Source organism: Brachionichthys hirsutus, chromosome 11 (assembly GCF_040956055.1).
Source record: "Brachionichthys hirsutus isolate HB-005 chromosome 11, CSIRO-AGI_Bhir_v1, whole genome shotgun sequence".
NCBI classification, from domain to species: domain Eukaryota; kingdom Metazoa; phylum Chordata; class Actinopteri; order Lophiiformes; family Brachionichthyidae; genus Brachionichthys; species Brachionichthys hirsutus.
This window is the reverse complement of record NC_090907.1, coordinates 3,416,009-3,428,601: the sequence shown is the minus strand read 5'-3', so window position 1 is coordinate 3,428,601 and position 12,593 is coordinate 3,416,009. Positions and strand designations below refer to the sequence as shown.

The window sequence follows — 12,593 nt, the reverse complement described above, 5'->3', positions numbered from 1 at the left end:
AGGATCTGGGCTGTAAAGCCTGAGCCTGTGATTAAATGCAGAAGATAAAATCCAGAGACACTTGAAGAATATTTATCAAGAGCCGGCCACCTCTATAAATGAATCTGATTATGGCTAGAGTGAGCTTTTGCAAAGTTTTCGGGGCAACTGAAAGAAACAGGCTGCGAGAGGGGTAAGATTGCATTTTAAATTTGACCTTACTGTCATGGTTGCAGGCTACAGGATCGTGAAAACACAAAATGCAATCCAATGCACATAGGCAGTAACATGCAAAGCAATGTGTGGACTTATCAGTATCATCAGTAGTATTAACAGTTAGAGTGAATGTTGCATGCATTATAAAAATGATTTAAAGTAAAGATTATAGCGCCCTGGTGAAGACATCTTGTTTGTCTCTCTCTCGGTCCTGCAATGAACTAATGACCTGTTCAGATGTAACCTGTCTCTCACTCAGTGTCAGATGGGATAGGCTCCAGTCCTGACCCTGCAAAGGGTTTAGCTACCAGAACATAGATAGTTGAATGAATGGATGGATGGATGGATGATATGATATCCACTGAGTGAAAGTGTGTTTTCAAATACCAGCAGGGCGTCTGCACAGAGTGTCAAACATTCTTGTGACAGGCTTCACACCAAACAGATGTTTTCTGTTTGGCATACGTTGGCTGCTGCCTTTGTGATCTCTGCTCACATGAAAATATGAACATGTTAATCTGACAGAGGCACCAGCAAATGTAGCAGAGCTCTCTCGTTGTGCGCGCGGCACAACTCCCTCAGTAGTAGGTTTGAGATGTTGCAGATTCCCTGTGATCTCATCTAGTGGCGCACTAGAAAAGGGTATTCAGATGAAAAATTATTTACATGCATGCATCTCCATCTCCCTCGCTCCACACACACACACACACACACTTGGCACTGAGCTTGCGTTGAAGCCCCGACACCACCCTCTCTTCCCACCTCTTTAAGCGAGTGCTCCTCTTTCATATGTTAATGCATGTTGTTCTGGCACAAATTCAGACGTGACCTTCGGTGACGTTCGAGAAAGTCCACATCATCCCACTGCCAGGTCCATCTTTTTAGTAGAGACTTGCCAAGATGGTCTCACCGAGGACCTGACCCAGCTGTGATAACATTAGAGGATGGTGTAGTCTGTGATCTGCGACAGCCAGGAGTGACAAATGGGTTAGCAATGTCAAGAGACGCTATACCGACCGCTAAGCTGGTTGCTTGCCACACGTCTATAAAGAGACGCTGCAGACTACTCAGCAATTCTTCAGTGGAAGTTGTCTGTACTGAAAGCCAACAAATAGAGCTTTAAAATCTACCGGCCACAGATGGATGCCTGCCGTCAGGGGGAAAGTGGGAAAAGAAATGTCTGCCTCTTCGAGAGACTGATATTCTTCCTCTTTGATATTGAGATACTGATTCTGAAGGCTGGAAAACGGCCCCTTTCACAGCACTGGAAACATCCTGACGTCACTCAGTCTAAGAAAGAGGGAAATAAGTAGCAACTAAATGGAGCCGTGGAATTTAGCAGCCGTGTTTAGCATGTGTCTGTTGTCATGCAGAAATAGTGCCAAACGACACCAAAGGCAAAGAACGCTCTTCTTCCACTTTCAATTTTGCTCACAGAGGTGGGTCGATGTAAGTTACTCTTAAGCAATGACACAAATAAAATAAAGTCATTGATCAGTTAGTCCATTATTGCGATCCTTGATGAACCAAGCGATATTGTTCCGAAGGAAACCCCTGCAGCACTACAAGACCTCCCGCCAGCTATTTGTTACTTTGAGTGCAATGCAAATATTATTAAGGTAAATAGAAGAGAAAATGCTCAAATGCGAGTGCGATTGTTCGACAGCCCTTTGAACGCCGTTCAGCTTGAAACTCCGTTTTGGGAATTTCAAAATAAAGCACCCAAGAACATAAAAAAACAACAACTATTGAGTGTAGAAGACAAGCGGTTAGCTGATAATGGCTGATCATGTGACGTATAGCAGAAAATTGATCACTTCTGCACCTTTTATGAAGCCGACCTCCTCAACCCACGAGTCATTTTGAACATAAATAACCTGTAGCCCAGAGGAAACTGCGGCTTTCGACTGCATCTGTTCACCGAAGTTACCAAAGATCCCGTTTTAATAGTTAACAGCATGTCCATGTCTTGAGTAGTTATCGCTCTCCGGCGTATCCAAATTAAGCCAGAGAGATTATCGCTATACAAAACTGCAAATGGCGTGACTTCGTGATATTAAATGGATCGAGACCACCCACATTAGAATAATTCACACAGTCAGATGCCAGAGATGTTGAAATGTGATTTCAGCGCCCGTGGCAGAGCTGTGATATTGTGATATGAAGGTGAGAAGGGAGAGCAAGACAAAGACACACAAAGGGAAAGACAAAAAACATCTTATGTTGCCTGTATTTAGAGCCTGCAGTCATTTCTCGTAAGGCATTTCTTCTGTCGTTCGTTTGACATAAAACTTTAGTTGTGCTGTACCCTCCTGTTGCGTGTGACATCAAACTCATGCACCCCCCCGGGCGATGACGGGAAAAGACCAAAAAGGTTTGGGTAGAGCGAGCTCGGAGTTTCTGACGGCGAATGAAAAGAGCACTTTTATTACCTCTAATGGAGCATTTGACAACTATAATCCACACCCATGCGGTCTGTTGACCGGTGAGATTCATTTTTAATATCAGCTTAAAGACCTCTAAACAAGCCGGACGCATTAAAGTCACTGCGGTAAAGACAGAGAGCGAAATCTGGAACATAAGAGCCATCGACTTGAACAGAAAGACAGCTGCAGACAACAAAAGGGAACAGGCATCGGGTGCATGCAGTAAAAAGATGCATGCCAGCTAATGAAAGACGCTCTTCTTTTTCCTCGCCTCCTATACATTCTCGTGCGCTACACGAGTGCAGATTACCGCTATCTCTTCCTGAGTTGCTCCCCCCCATTTTATGCTCCAGCGAATGACAATAATTTAAGCCTCCCGATATGCAAATGTTCTTAATTGGACTGTCACAAGTTCCCAGGCATCGTCAACTTTACAAAATGAGTGAGGCTGGGAGCAGATTGGATTTCGGTGGCCCAATCTTGTACACTTAATTTTCAGCAATTTTGCAAGTGTCTCCCTGCAAAGTCCTGCGACATGCCACTTACAAGACTGTCTACAACAGCTGGAAGAGGTTAAAAAAAAGTTTTTCTTTGTCTCGCTCTATACCCGATTACCGGTACTCTCTTCGATACTCATGTGATTCATCTTGTTTGCACCTTCTTCTTTTTTTAAACCTGTGTAACTATGGTAATGTTACACCTTGGTGACCCCTCCCTGTCATTCTCATTTTGTCGGATTACTTTTTTTTTTTTTGCCGTCTGGGCTAAAGGCTCTTCTGCAGCAATGGAACAAGATTTCTCAGTTTTGCCGTTTGCAAGGATTGGAAGCGATCATCAGAGAACATTGTAATTCATGAAGATCTATTTTTATCACACATGAATATTCCATCGGCTTGTCTTTGCTGTTTTCCAAGGGTAACTTGTAGAGTTATGCCCCCAGAATCGTCCATCTTTGTGTGGTTATATTTTACCTTTTATCAAAGGGTTGTCCTCTGTTCTAACTGACTACATGTGAAGTCCTTCCTGTGAGCTACTTAACACGGCTTCTTAAGGTCACCTGTGTGCCATTGAGCCATCTATCATTACAGTGCGTCATTGAGATCACTCCACACAACTCCTTTACATTCCATCATGTGAGCTGTGTGGGTGAATGATAGTGGAACTTCCTGGAAAGGAATGATGAGAGCACTTTATATGTGGTGATCTTTATTTGTATTCTTTGGTGAGGCTTTGCTAGCCCCACTTTCCCCTGGAGGAGCTCAGGTTCTTGTTTTCCATTTACTTCATGTAGAGATTTGCTTTTAATCATGCAAACCATCATTGCACTTATTGCACTCAGTAACAAAATATTTGTTACTGAGGCCGAGTTCAAACAGGATTGTTCCTGATTGGATGTGAAGTTGGTTCTTTTTTATTATTATTTGTTTAACACGTACCTTCCACCGCCTCAGATCCAGTGATGCATGATTGATGATTTATATTGAGATGATACTACAGTTTTAAATTCACATTTGAATGTGCCATGAAGCGTTTCCCACCATAGTTTTGCAATTTATAGGTGACTGATTTAACAATGCTGCGAATTCGAAATCCATCGTTGAGGTTCTCTGGGAAATGTATTATCGTAGAACTGAGGAAATCCGAAGTAACTTAATTTCTTAATGTGGAAAAAAAATGAATCAAGCCTTCTTCAAATTCTTTAATAATATACATATTTTTTTCTTTCTTGATAATTTATTCCCTGCTTGAACCGTTCCACTTCTCCCACCCTCTCGCCACTCTCTCCTTGGTTAATCGAGTCTCTGATTTACGTGCAAGTCACGAGGACATGTAAAGAAAAGAAGATAAAGCATCAGTGATTATATATGAGGGCGGTGGGGCTGAACTGAGCCTCTCGCTGAGAGCAGGATAGTAACTCCCCTTTGTTTATGCAGATGTGGCAATCAACAAATGCATCATGTCACTTCCAGAAAGTACGGCACCCATTCAGCAATAAACACGAGCAGAACGGTGCTGCTTCGATGTCAAGACATTGGAATAATATTCTGACAACTTCTGTGATGTGAAATAAAGCGAGAGAGAGCGGCACTCTTTCAGACATTAACTATATAAATGTAGGCAAAGGATTAGAATGACTGAATTAGAATGAACTAACTGTTTTGTTTCCATCAAAATTGTATTTCCCTTTAAATAACGCGTACATTTCTCCATGATTTCCACTTGAGATGTATAACAGTCAAGGTTCATTTCATTTTTATTCAGAGTGACAATTTCTTGTCCTGTGGGCAAGCAAAACAAAAAAGTGTAAAGACTTTGAATTGTGTTCTTTCCTTCAATGAGATGGACACTTTGTGTGTTTGTGAGGTTTTTCAGAATAACAGACATTCTGCTCGCGTATAAGCCAGAGTGTTTTACCCCTGGCCTGCATGCACTGTGGCGAAAGCATGTCTCACTAGGTAATAAAGGAGAGGGAGGAAAAGTAGATCAGGCAACAGACCGAGAGAGGTGTAGAAGTCACAATGAATAATTCAGAGGTGCTGCGACAAAACAGATAAGAGATTTTTTTGGGGAGTGCACAGGAATAGATAGGAGGAACCCGGATATTTATGTATTTCCACGGCAGAGGTGGATGTTCTGGCGAGTGACGGGCGCGATATTGACAAATGACTGAAGAGCTGAACTCCAGTGGGGAGTCTTTCAAACATCCCCTGTTTGCTATCGGACCACGACGAGTCAGAGTTTGACTTTATAAGAGCAGCCGTAACAGATTGTTGATACTTTAATCAGATTTAGGTTTGAAGATTATCTGTCAACAACGACACAAACGTATATGAATATTTGTTTGTGTGTGTGTGTGTGTGTGCACTGTGCTGCCTCCTCCTTCAGAAACAACATGTGATTATTTGTTTTCCATGCCTTGGTAACTGTTACTATTAGTATGTTTCAGAATTCATTAATTGTTTCCTCCAACGTGAAACATCCAGCATTAACACAGAGAATAAAGTTCTGTAAATGCAGCGACGGTGCGTTTGAGCCACATGCGGCATCTGACAAATGTAAAACAGACGCTGCATGGTGCTTTAAAGGAATTATTTTATAACATGTTCTTAATCATGAAATTCAAGGCTGAGCAGCATCTTCTTTTTTTTTTTTTTACTATCCTATAGAACAGAATGTCACTGTTCTCTGAACGAAAACTCTTCAGTTATAGACGCCTGCTGAATAGCTGGCCAGACTGGATCAGCATAGCCAAAGACTACAGGCGCTGATCTCAGACAAGGTCACAGCACGGGTAGCATGGCCGCATGCCAGGAGGTGCAGCTTTGACATTCATGTTGGATTAACCTTTGTAATCAGTAAGACCGGTATGAGTTTGTGAGAAATCCAGTCGCCTCAATGTCCGACACAGCACCGAAACAAGGCCTTCAGTTTTGTGATATGAAAATGTGAGAGTTGATAATCTGTAATATTCTGAAATAATATGAATGTTTTGGTTGATTTTATTCCCGCATGAATGCAATTAAATGTTTGGGTGTGGTTTTCTTGTGCGGTTTACGCTTGCAAAGTGCTTGTGTTCGTCTGTCATATTAATTAGCCAGATGAAAGTGCTGAGTTGCCATTTCTCTCAACATGTAAGTCAGCGTGGCTTTAATTCTTGCTGCTTTTTTGCTGCGTCTCTGCATATCATCTTGCTCCTCCAACAACCACATCTTTGACAGCTCAGCAGGGAGATCTTAAAATCAGAGTAATGACACGAGCGCCTTGTACAACTGTGCAAGCACAGCAGGTGTGTTTTACAAAATGATCCATGTCATCCGTCAGCCGGGGACAAAAAACGCCATACATTTGGGAATTTTAATTGTTTGGCCCTTGTTATGATAGTGAACTATATTGTTAGCACACGTTAGTTATGATAGCTTTTAGCTGAATGTCTGATAAAGCAGGTCTATTATCCATTATCGTATCGTTTTGAGATGACATAATCTGCATCTAGAGTGCAAATGATTTTCCTGCAGGTTGTTCCAATAAACTGCAAACTAATGTGAATTAATCCAATATTGAAATATTTACAATTTATGACAAAACTATTTACAGAACGGATTCAGAATTGAGTTTAAAATTATTTTGATCACAAGAGTGAAAGTTGAGTAAATAACCAAATGAGAATTTTATTTCTTTGACTATGCATCTGAACCCATTTTACTTATATGATGAGTCATATCTTCTGATTCTTTCCAGATAAGCAGCCCCACAGCCAAGATTTTGACTAATTATTTTCATAATTCCAATGAAGTAGTGAGTAAAAGAATGGAGAGAAGAGGAACCGTGTCAGCGAACTCGTGCAAATGTGCCCACTTGAGATCAGGAACGAACTAATTCAAGGTCGAGGCCTCACAAATCGGTTTCTAACTTTTACAGCCATCAGTGATTGGCCCTGAATGCAGCTGCACGATTAAAGAGCATCTGCTTGTTACTAGGATAAGGAGGACATGCTGGAAAATATCCTTAATGATTTTGAAGGGAGCCCAAGATGTGTTCTTTTTCACTTTCTTTTTAGAAAACAACAGAGTGTATAATGGTGCTATACCTCAACTCATTCTCCATGCTAGTTTGGTAACCCATCAAAAGGCACACAAAAAAAAAACACTAAATGCCTGGAATGAAAATCTCATTACAAAGACTATTTCCCTCATCTCTCTGGTTCAGTGAGGAAGCAGATTGCATTTCAATTTTTCATTAATGAATGAGCATCTGAACAATGGCAGAGTGATGGCTCCATTGTCTCGAATACAAAAATCCATGGCACTTTAAATACCAGAAGCCAAGATCGGCATTATGTGGCTTACAACTCAGAAGTCTGCGGAAACAAGTCTGATAAAGAAAAGAAAGCAAATTTTCTTCTGAGTAGCACTGTGTTAGAGTTCCCTTTAGGATTAAAAGCTTTATTTTCTTTCATTGCAATTTATGCAAAAAAAAAAAAAAAGATTGAACTAGAAAAATCTCTTCCAAAAAGAAAATGGTGCAACTGTGTGCTCTTGAAGAGGACGAAGAGCGCTGCAGTAAAATGAAATCTGACAGGCGGAAATTATTTGAGAAGATGCAGAAATGGTGATGCACAGGAAAGTGGAACGGAAGTGAGAACTTTGCCCCACGTCAAAATACAAGCGTAGAGGAAGGAGGTGCCAGACCTGGGTGGAAAGGCGGAACAGAAGGACGGATGGATTATAGCCTTGCTGTGGAAAAGGTCTCCACAATTTCAATCTGTTAATTTTTTAACAATCCTTTTAAGCACTGGCTTTGAAGAAGGGGAATTCAATAGGAATTAACGGAGTGGCACCTGCAGAAAAAAATTAATGAAATGCATTAAATCCTCATTTAATGCAGCTACTCGGTGCCTCCAATATTTGATTCAGCTCATGAATTCACCTTTAAAAAGCATAAAAGTCCTCTCATTAACTTAACATCTCAATATTTCAATTGCAATACTGTCAGATTAAAGGGTCTTGTATTTTTATTTTATACGTTTGAGGAAATATCCATATAAAATGTTTTACCACATGCCATTTATCTGTGCTTGCTTATTCCGTTGTCCTGTTTTGCTCTTTTTATTAAATCTCTCATGATGATGATGATGCTGGTTATTTTTTATCTCTACCATCTTAATAAAATCCGATTCTACATTACGGAGATCCCTCTGGGGCTTTTGGAATAATCTGTCCCATTTTTCCTAAAGGATGTGATCAAATTCAAGCCACTGAGCTGAAATACACTGACAGCCTAAATAAGGCAGATAAATGACTTAAGAAGCAGCGAAGCTTCTGCTTCAGAGGTTTCATTTTTCCCATTTAAAGGCTGAAAATGTGTGATTGACTCAGCCTGCATGTGAATGCTTTGACAAACACATAGATCAAACCTATTATCTTTCACAAAGAGAAGCTTTCGCTGCAGCTCTAACCTCAGTCATCTCCTCTCCTCATGCTATTCATCTCATATCCTCACATTGATGCTTCCTCATCGCTTCTGTCAGCACCACAAACTGTCACAATATTATTTATACATATTTTTTCTTTCTTCTTCATCACACTACAGTGTCCGTTATTCTCTGTCTACCCACCGTACTGAGCTCGCTGCTAATACGCTAATGACTTTCATAATTAGCTAAAGATAATTTTCCCAATCAGACAGACAGCAAGGGGTTAATTAATCTCGGCGCATCAGCGATGCGTTTCCTCATAGGTCTTCACCTTGCTTTAAGGAAGCGATTGACGATAGCGCATCGCCTGCTGTCTTCAGGGTAGTTTAACGTCTGATTCTTTGTCGACAGCAGGCAGAATTTGAAAATGCAGCAGGATTGGAATTCAGAGTTCGAACAACATTTGACGCATAAGCAACAGATTGATTACGGCCATTTGCTCAGTTTGACTTCTTATTTTGTAAGAAATGACTGCAGAAAATACACAGCAAAAAAAGAAAAGAAAAAAAGCTATTTGTACTACTCAGATTGAGAAGAGGTGACGTCCATATAAAAATGTCAGCGCCAACATGAATCATTTATGAACGACGTAGTTGTGTTTGGCACACTGAGGTGTTGTGAACCTGTCTAAAGTGCCAGTTCCATTTGACTGAGCAGTGCATGTACCGGGGTGTGTGTGCGTGGGGGGCAGGGCTGAATGGTTGACACATATATAAATATATATTATATTTCTTGTGGCACGAAAAGTCACATTATTAGAGAAAATACGTGTGCTGATAGGAGAAAACCAGGAGTGACTGACAAGCAGGTCAGTCCATTTATCCTGCTGACACAGTGCTCTGAAAGCCAATAAGATGCTCTCCACTCATTACGACTGGCTTCTGGATACGATTCGTCTCAATATGAGTGTTTATAGTACAAAATAAAATAAAAAATAAAAAATAAAAAACATTCATAAAGTATTTGACATTTTCATTTAAAACCTATTAGGGTGCCGTTGCAGGCTATTTTAACTGGATTCTACATGTAAACATCCCTGAATATTTACGTGATCATCTACATTCCATCTGAAATGATGGAAACAGGAGCAGGCATAAACGAAATATCTTTCTATCTGGGGCTACGTGCTTTTTCATTATGTGCTCGTATTTCACAGGAGCTGCTGCATTCTTGCCTTCTCTATGAGATTGTCTGTTGCAGTTATAATTCATAGCTTCTGACCCTCCGCTCGTCTTTCAGAGCTAGAAGTACTTTGCATGACACAAGTAAGTCAGTGAAAACCATTGTCCAGCTTTAACATGAGTTGATATCGTTGCATTTGATTCACTGCAGGAACTCCTAATGCTGAAACATACACAATGATTTCCTGATATATATATATATATATGCACAAACAGCTTGTCCTATAAGTCTGTTTCACTGTAGGTTCTCACCTCTCTCGCCTTTCACTTTCGTGGTTTCATCATCATCACTCTGTGCATAGCTGCCGCTGGAAAAGGAAAGTTCAACTTGTTGGCTGACTGACTTTGCGTAGGCACATGTCGACTGATTAAACCGTGTTGTGACAGGAGGAGCGGCACGCAGAGACGCAACTCCCTTTGTGAGCAAAAAATAGATTTAGCTGTTGCAGAAAGTTGAAGTTGTACGCAGGAGTTTGTTGTCACACGCAGCGCGTGGCTGTTTGGATCACATGCCTTTGTGATGCTGCGGCACTTTGTCAAACATAGCCATGCATAAAACAAAGAGCCTATCTATACGAGTGCCTTCACTTCTCCTGACATGCTCTCTGTGTGATTTTGGAGCTTGCGAGCTGCTGCCGTGACGACGCACTGATGGCAGATGCCAGTCGTCGCCGACTTTCAGGCACCAGCAGTGCCCACTTCTCCCTTTATTCCAGTTGTTCCCTGCTCTGCGGCTCAAGAGGATTGCAGGACCTGTTTGGATTGATGCAAATGACTGGCAAGGAAATTGTGTCTTAATGGTAGTTTCCCATTGAAATAAACTGAATTACTGGAATGCGCAGATTGAAAAATTGTAGCGCGTTTACTCGCCGTGCAGTGCAATACGCATGCATGTGGTGCTTTGAAGTGTGCATCTTGTGTCACGCGTATTGCATTTGCTTTTACAACTTTACATTAGCTGGAGCGGAATTAAAACCTGACTGGCATAATTAATGAGGCTGAGCAGTGGCTCAGCCTCATTAACATGCACTCAGACCAAATAATTCAGTGGAGCTGCTCTGAACCGTCGGCCCCGGTTGGTCAGCGCTGCTTTAAGACGTAGACAAGAGGGAGACTGTTGTGCATTTGAGCCGAGGTGCTCAAAGTTGCACGGAAAGAGAAGTGAAATAAGCGGAACGTGGCGACGGCGAGAGGAAACTCGAGAGAGGAAAGGAGGACTTTAGATTAGGCAGAGAAATGGCTGACGCTGATGTTCCAGGATATTCATAATTTAGTCATAAATCTACCTCAACTTCCTCACTTATGAAATCCAGCAATGCCCACGCGCTCTGTGTGCTGCGTGTGTGCATGGATGTGTCTTAATTCAGACTTTGCTGTCGCATGGCTGCCGGTCTATCAAGAGCCAGAGGACATATGCTGGTCAGCCAGAAACCGTGCTCGCTGTCTCATCATTTTCTCATTTTCTCCCTGTAGGCTGGCCATTACAGCGAGCCCCCTCAGGCCATGCCACAGTGTGCGCACGCACGCACACACACGCACACATATGCACACACGCACAATAGAAAACAATCCAAAAACATGTTTGAATAAGCATACACCCGTGCAGTCATGCACACACACTCATACACACTCTTAATCCATCCATCCAGTGCAGCTCGAGGGCCTCTGTGAGTGGGCTTCAGACCCGCGCATCAGCCCCATGCGAGGATCTTGGCCACATTAGCAGCCTGGTGGGAGACGGGCTGAATGGGTTCGCCAACAGCCTCAAGCTAACATCGTCCCACAAGAGCTGCCACCCTGTAGATGAGCTGGAATGGTCACAAAATGCGACAAACCAAATCCAGTTTGACTAATTTTGATATTTTTTTAAGCGTCCTCAGCCACCTTGGGGTTTATCTGGGCCACTTTCCATGCAAGCTAGATAAATATGAGTCTTATATGTGATGGGAATTATTGGATTAAATTTAACACAGAAAAGGGTTAAGATGAAATGATGTAGCAGTTAAATTACATGATGCCAACCTAAGACTCTTCACAGTGACGTCCCATGACAGGTGTATGTGCTTTATATCCTTAGCATAAGAGAGCCCATCATCTCCCTCCAGGTGGCATTAGCTTAAAATGCATCCTACCTGCATAGGGGACGGGTGCGTCTTTGTCCAGCGCCACCAGAGGAGGATCCAGCAGCACGACGTCAGTGTTTTCAGTGATTACCCCATGGTAAGATGTCTCTATCCACGGCTTGTGTTTGTTCACTGTGGAGACATGAAGCAAAGAGTAAGAGAAAATAACTTCTTGTTTCAATTCAAGAGAAATACGGCGTACTGCAGGAATCATGCATGCACTCTGCAATCTGTTCTGGCAAATCTGGTCCCTTCTCAGTTTCTACCAGACAGCTGCGTCGAAGACAAAGTCAAAACAAAGTCCAAGTCCTTTGTGTGATTTATTAAAACATGTTTTGCTTGTTCATAAAAAGCCCCAAATGACATTTTGGCCACTTTACATTTGTGTTGATGGATTGAAATAACAAACGAGGCTGCAATTTGAGGTACCCTTGGAAAATGAACTTGAAAAGCATAATAGTATGTTTTAATGGGGAATGAAGAGCAGAAGCAATAATGACTCTCCACTCCAAAAGAACAAGCTAAAAGCAACTCTTTTGATTAACATCAGTGTGACTGCTCAATGACTCTATTGTGAAACTGCATTTGTTTACCTCCGCCAAGGAGGTCATGTTTGCAATGTCGGTTTAGTTGTCAGCAGGATTATGGAAAAACTGCTGGATGGATCTAGATTGAAAAAATCTGAAGATGGGTC

General features: G+C 41.8%; 1 protein-coding gene across 1 annotated transcript in view; it reads right to left on the bottom strand.

The window, feature by feature from the left end:
• Nucleotides 1–12,113, bottom strand: part of LOC137901677 (calsyntenin-2-like) — a 94,368-nt gene extending 82,255 nt beyond the window's left edge. The window contains exon 1 of the mRNA XM_068745721.1: nt 11,909–12,113. Coding sequence (XP_068601822.1) covers nt 11,909–12,113 — 205 coding nt within the window. The remainder of the gene's footprint in view (nt 1–11,908) is intronic.
• Nucleotides 12,114–12,593: the final 480 nt, after the last annotated feature.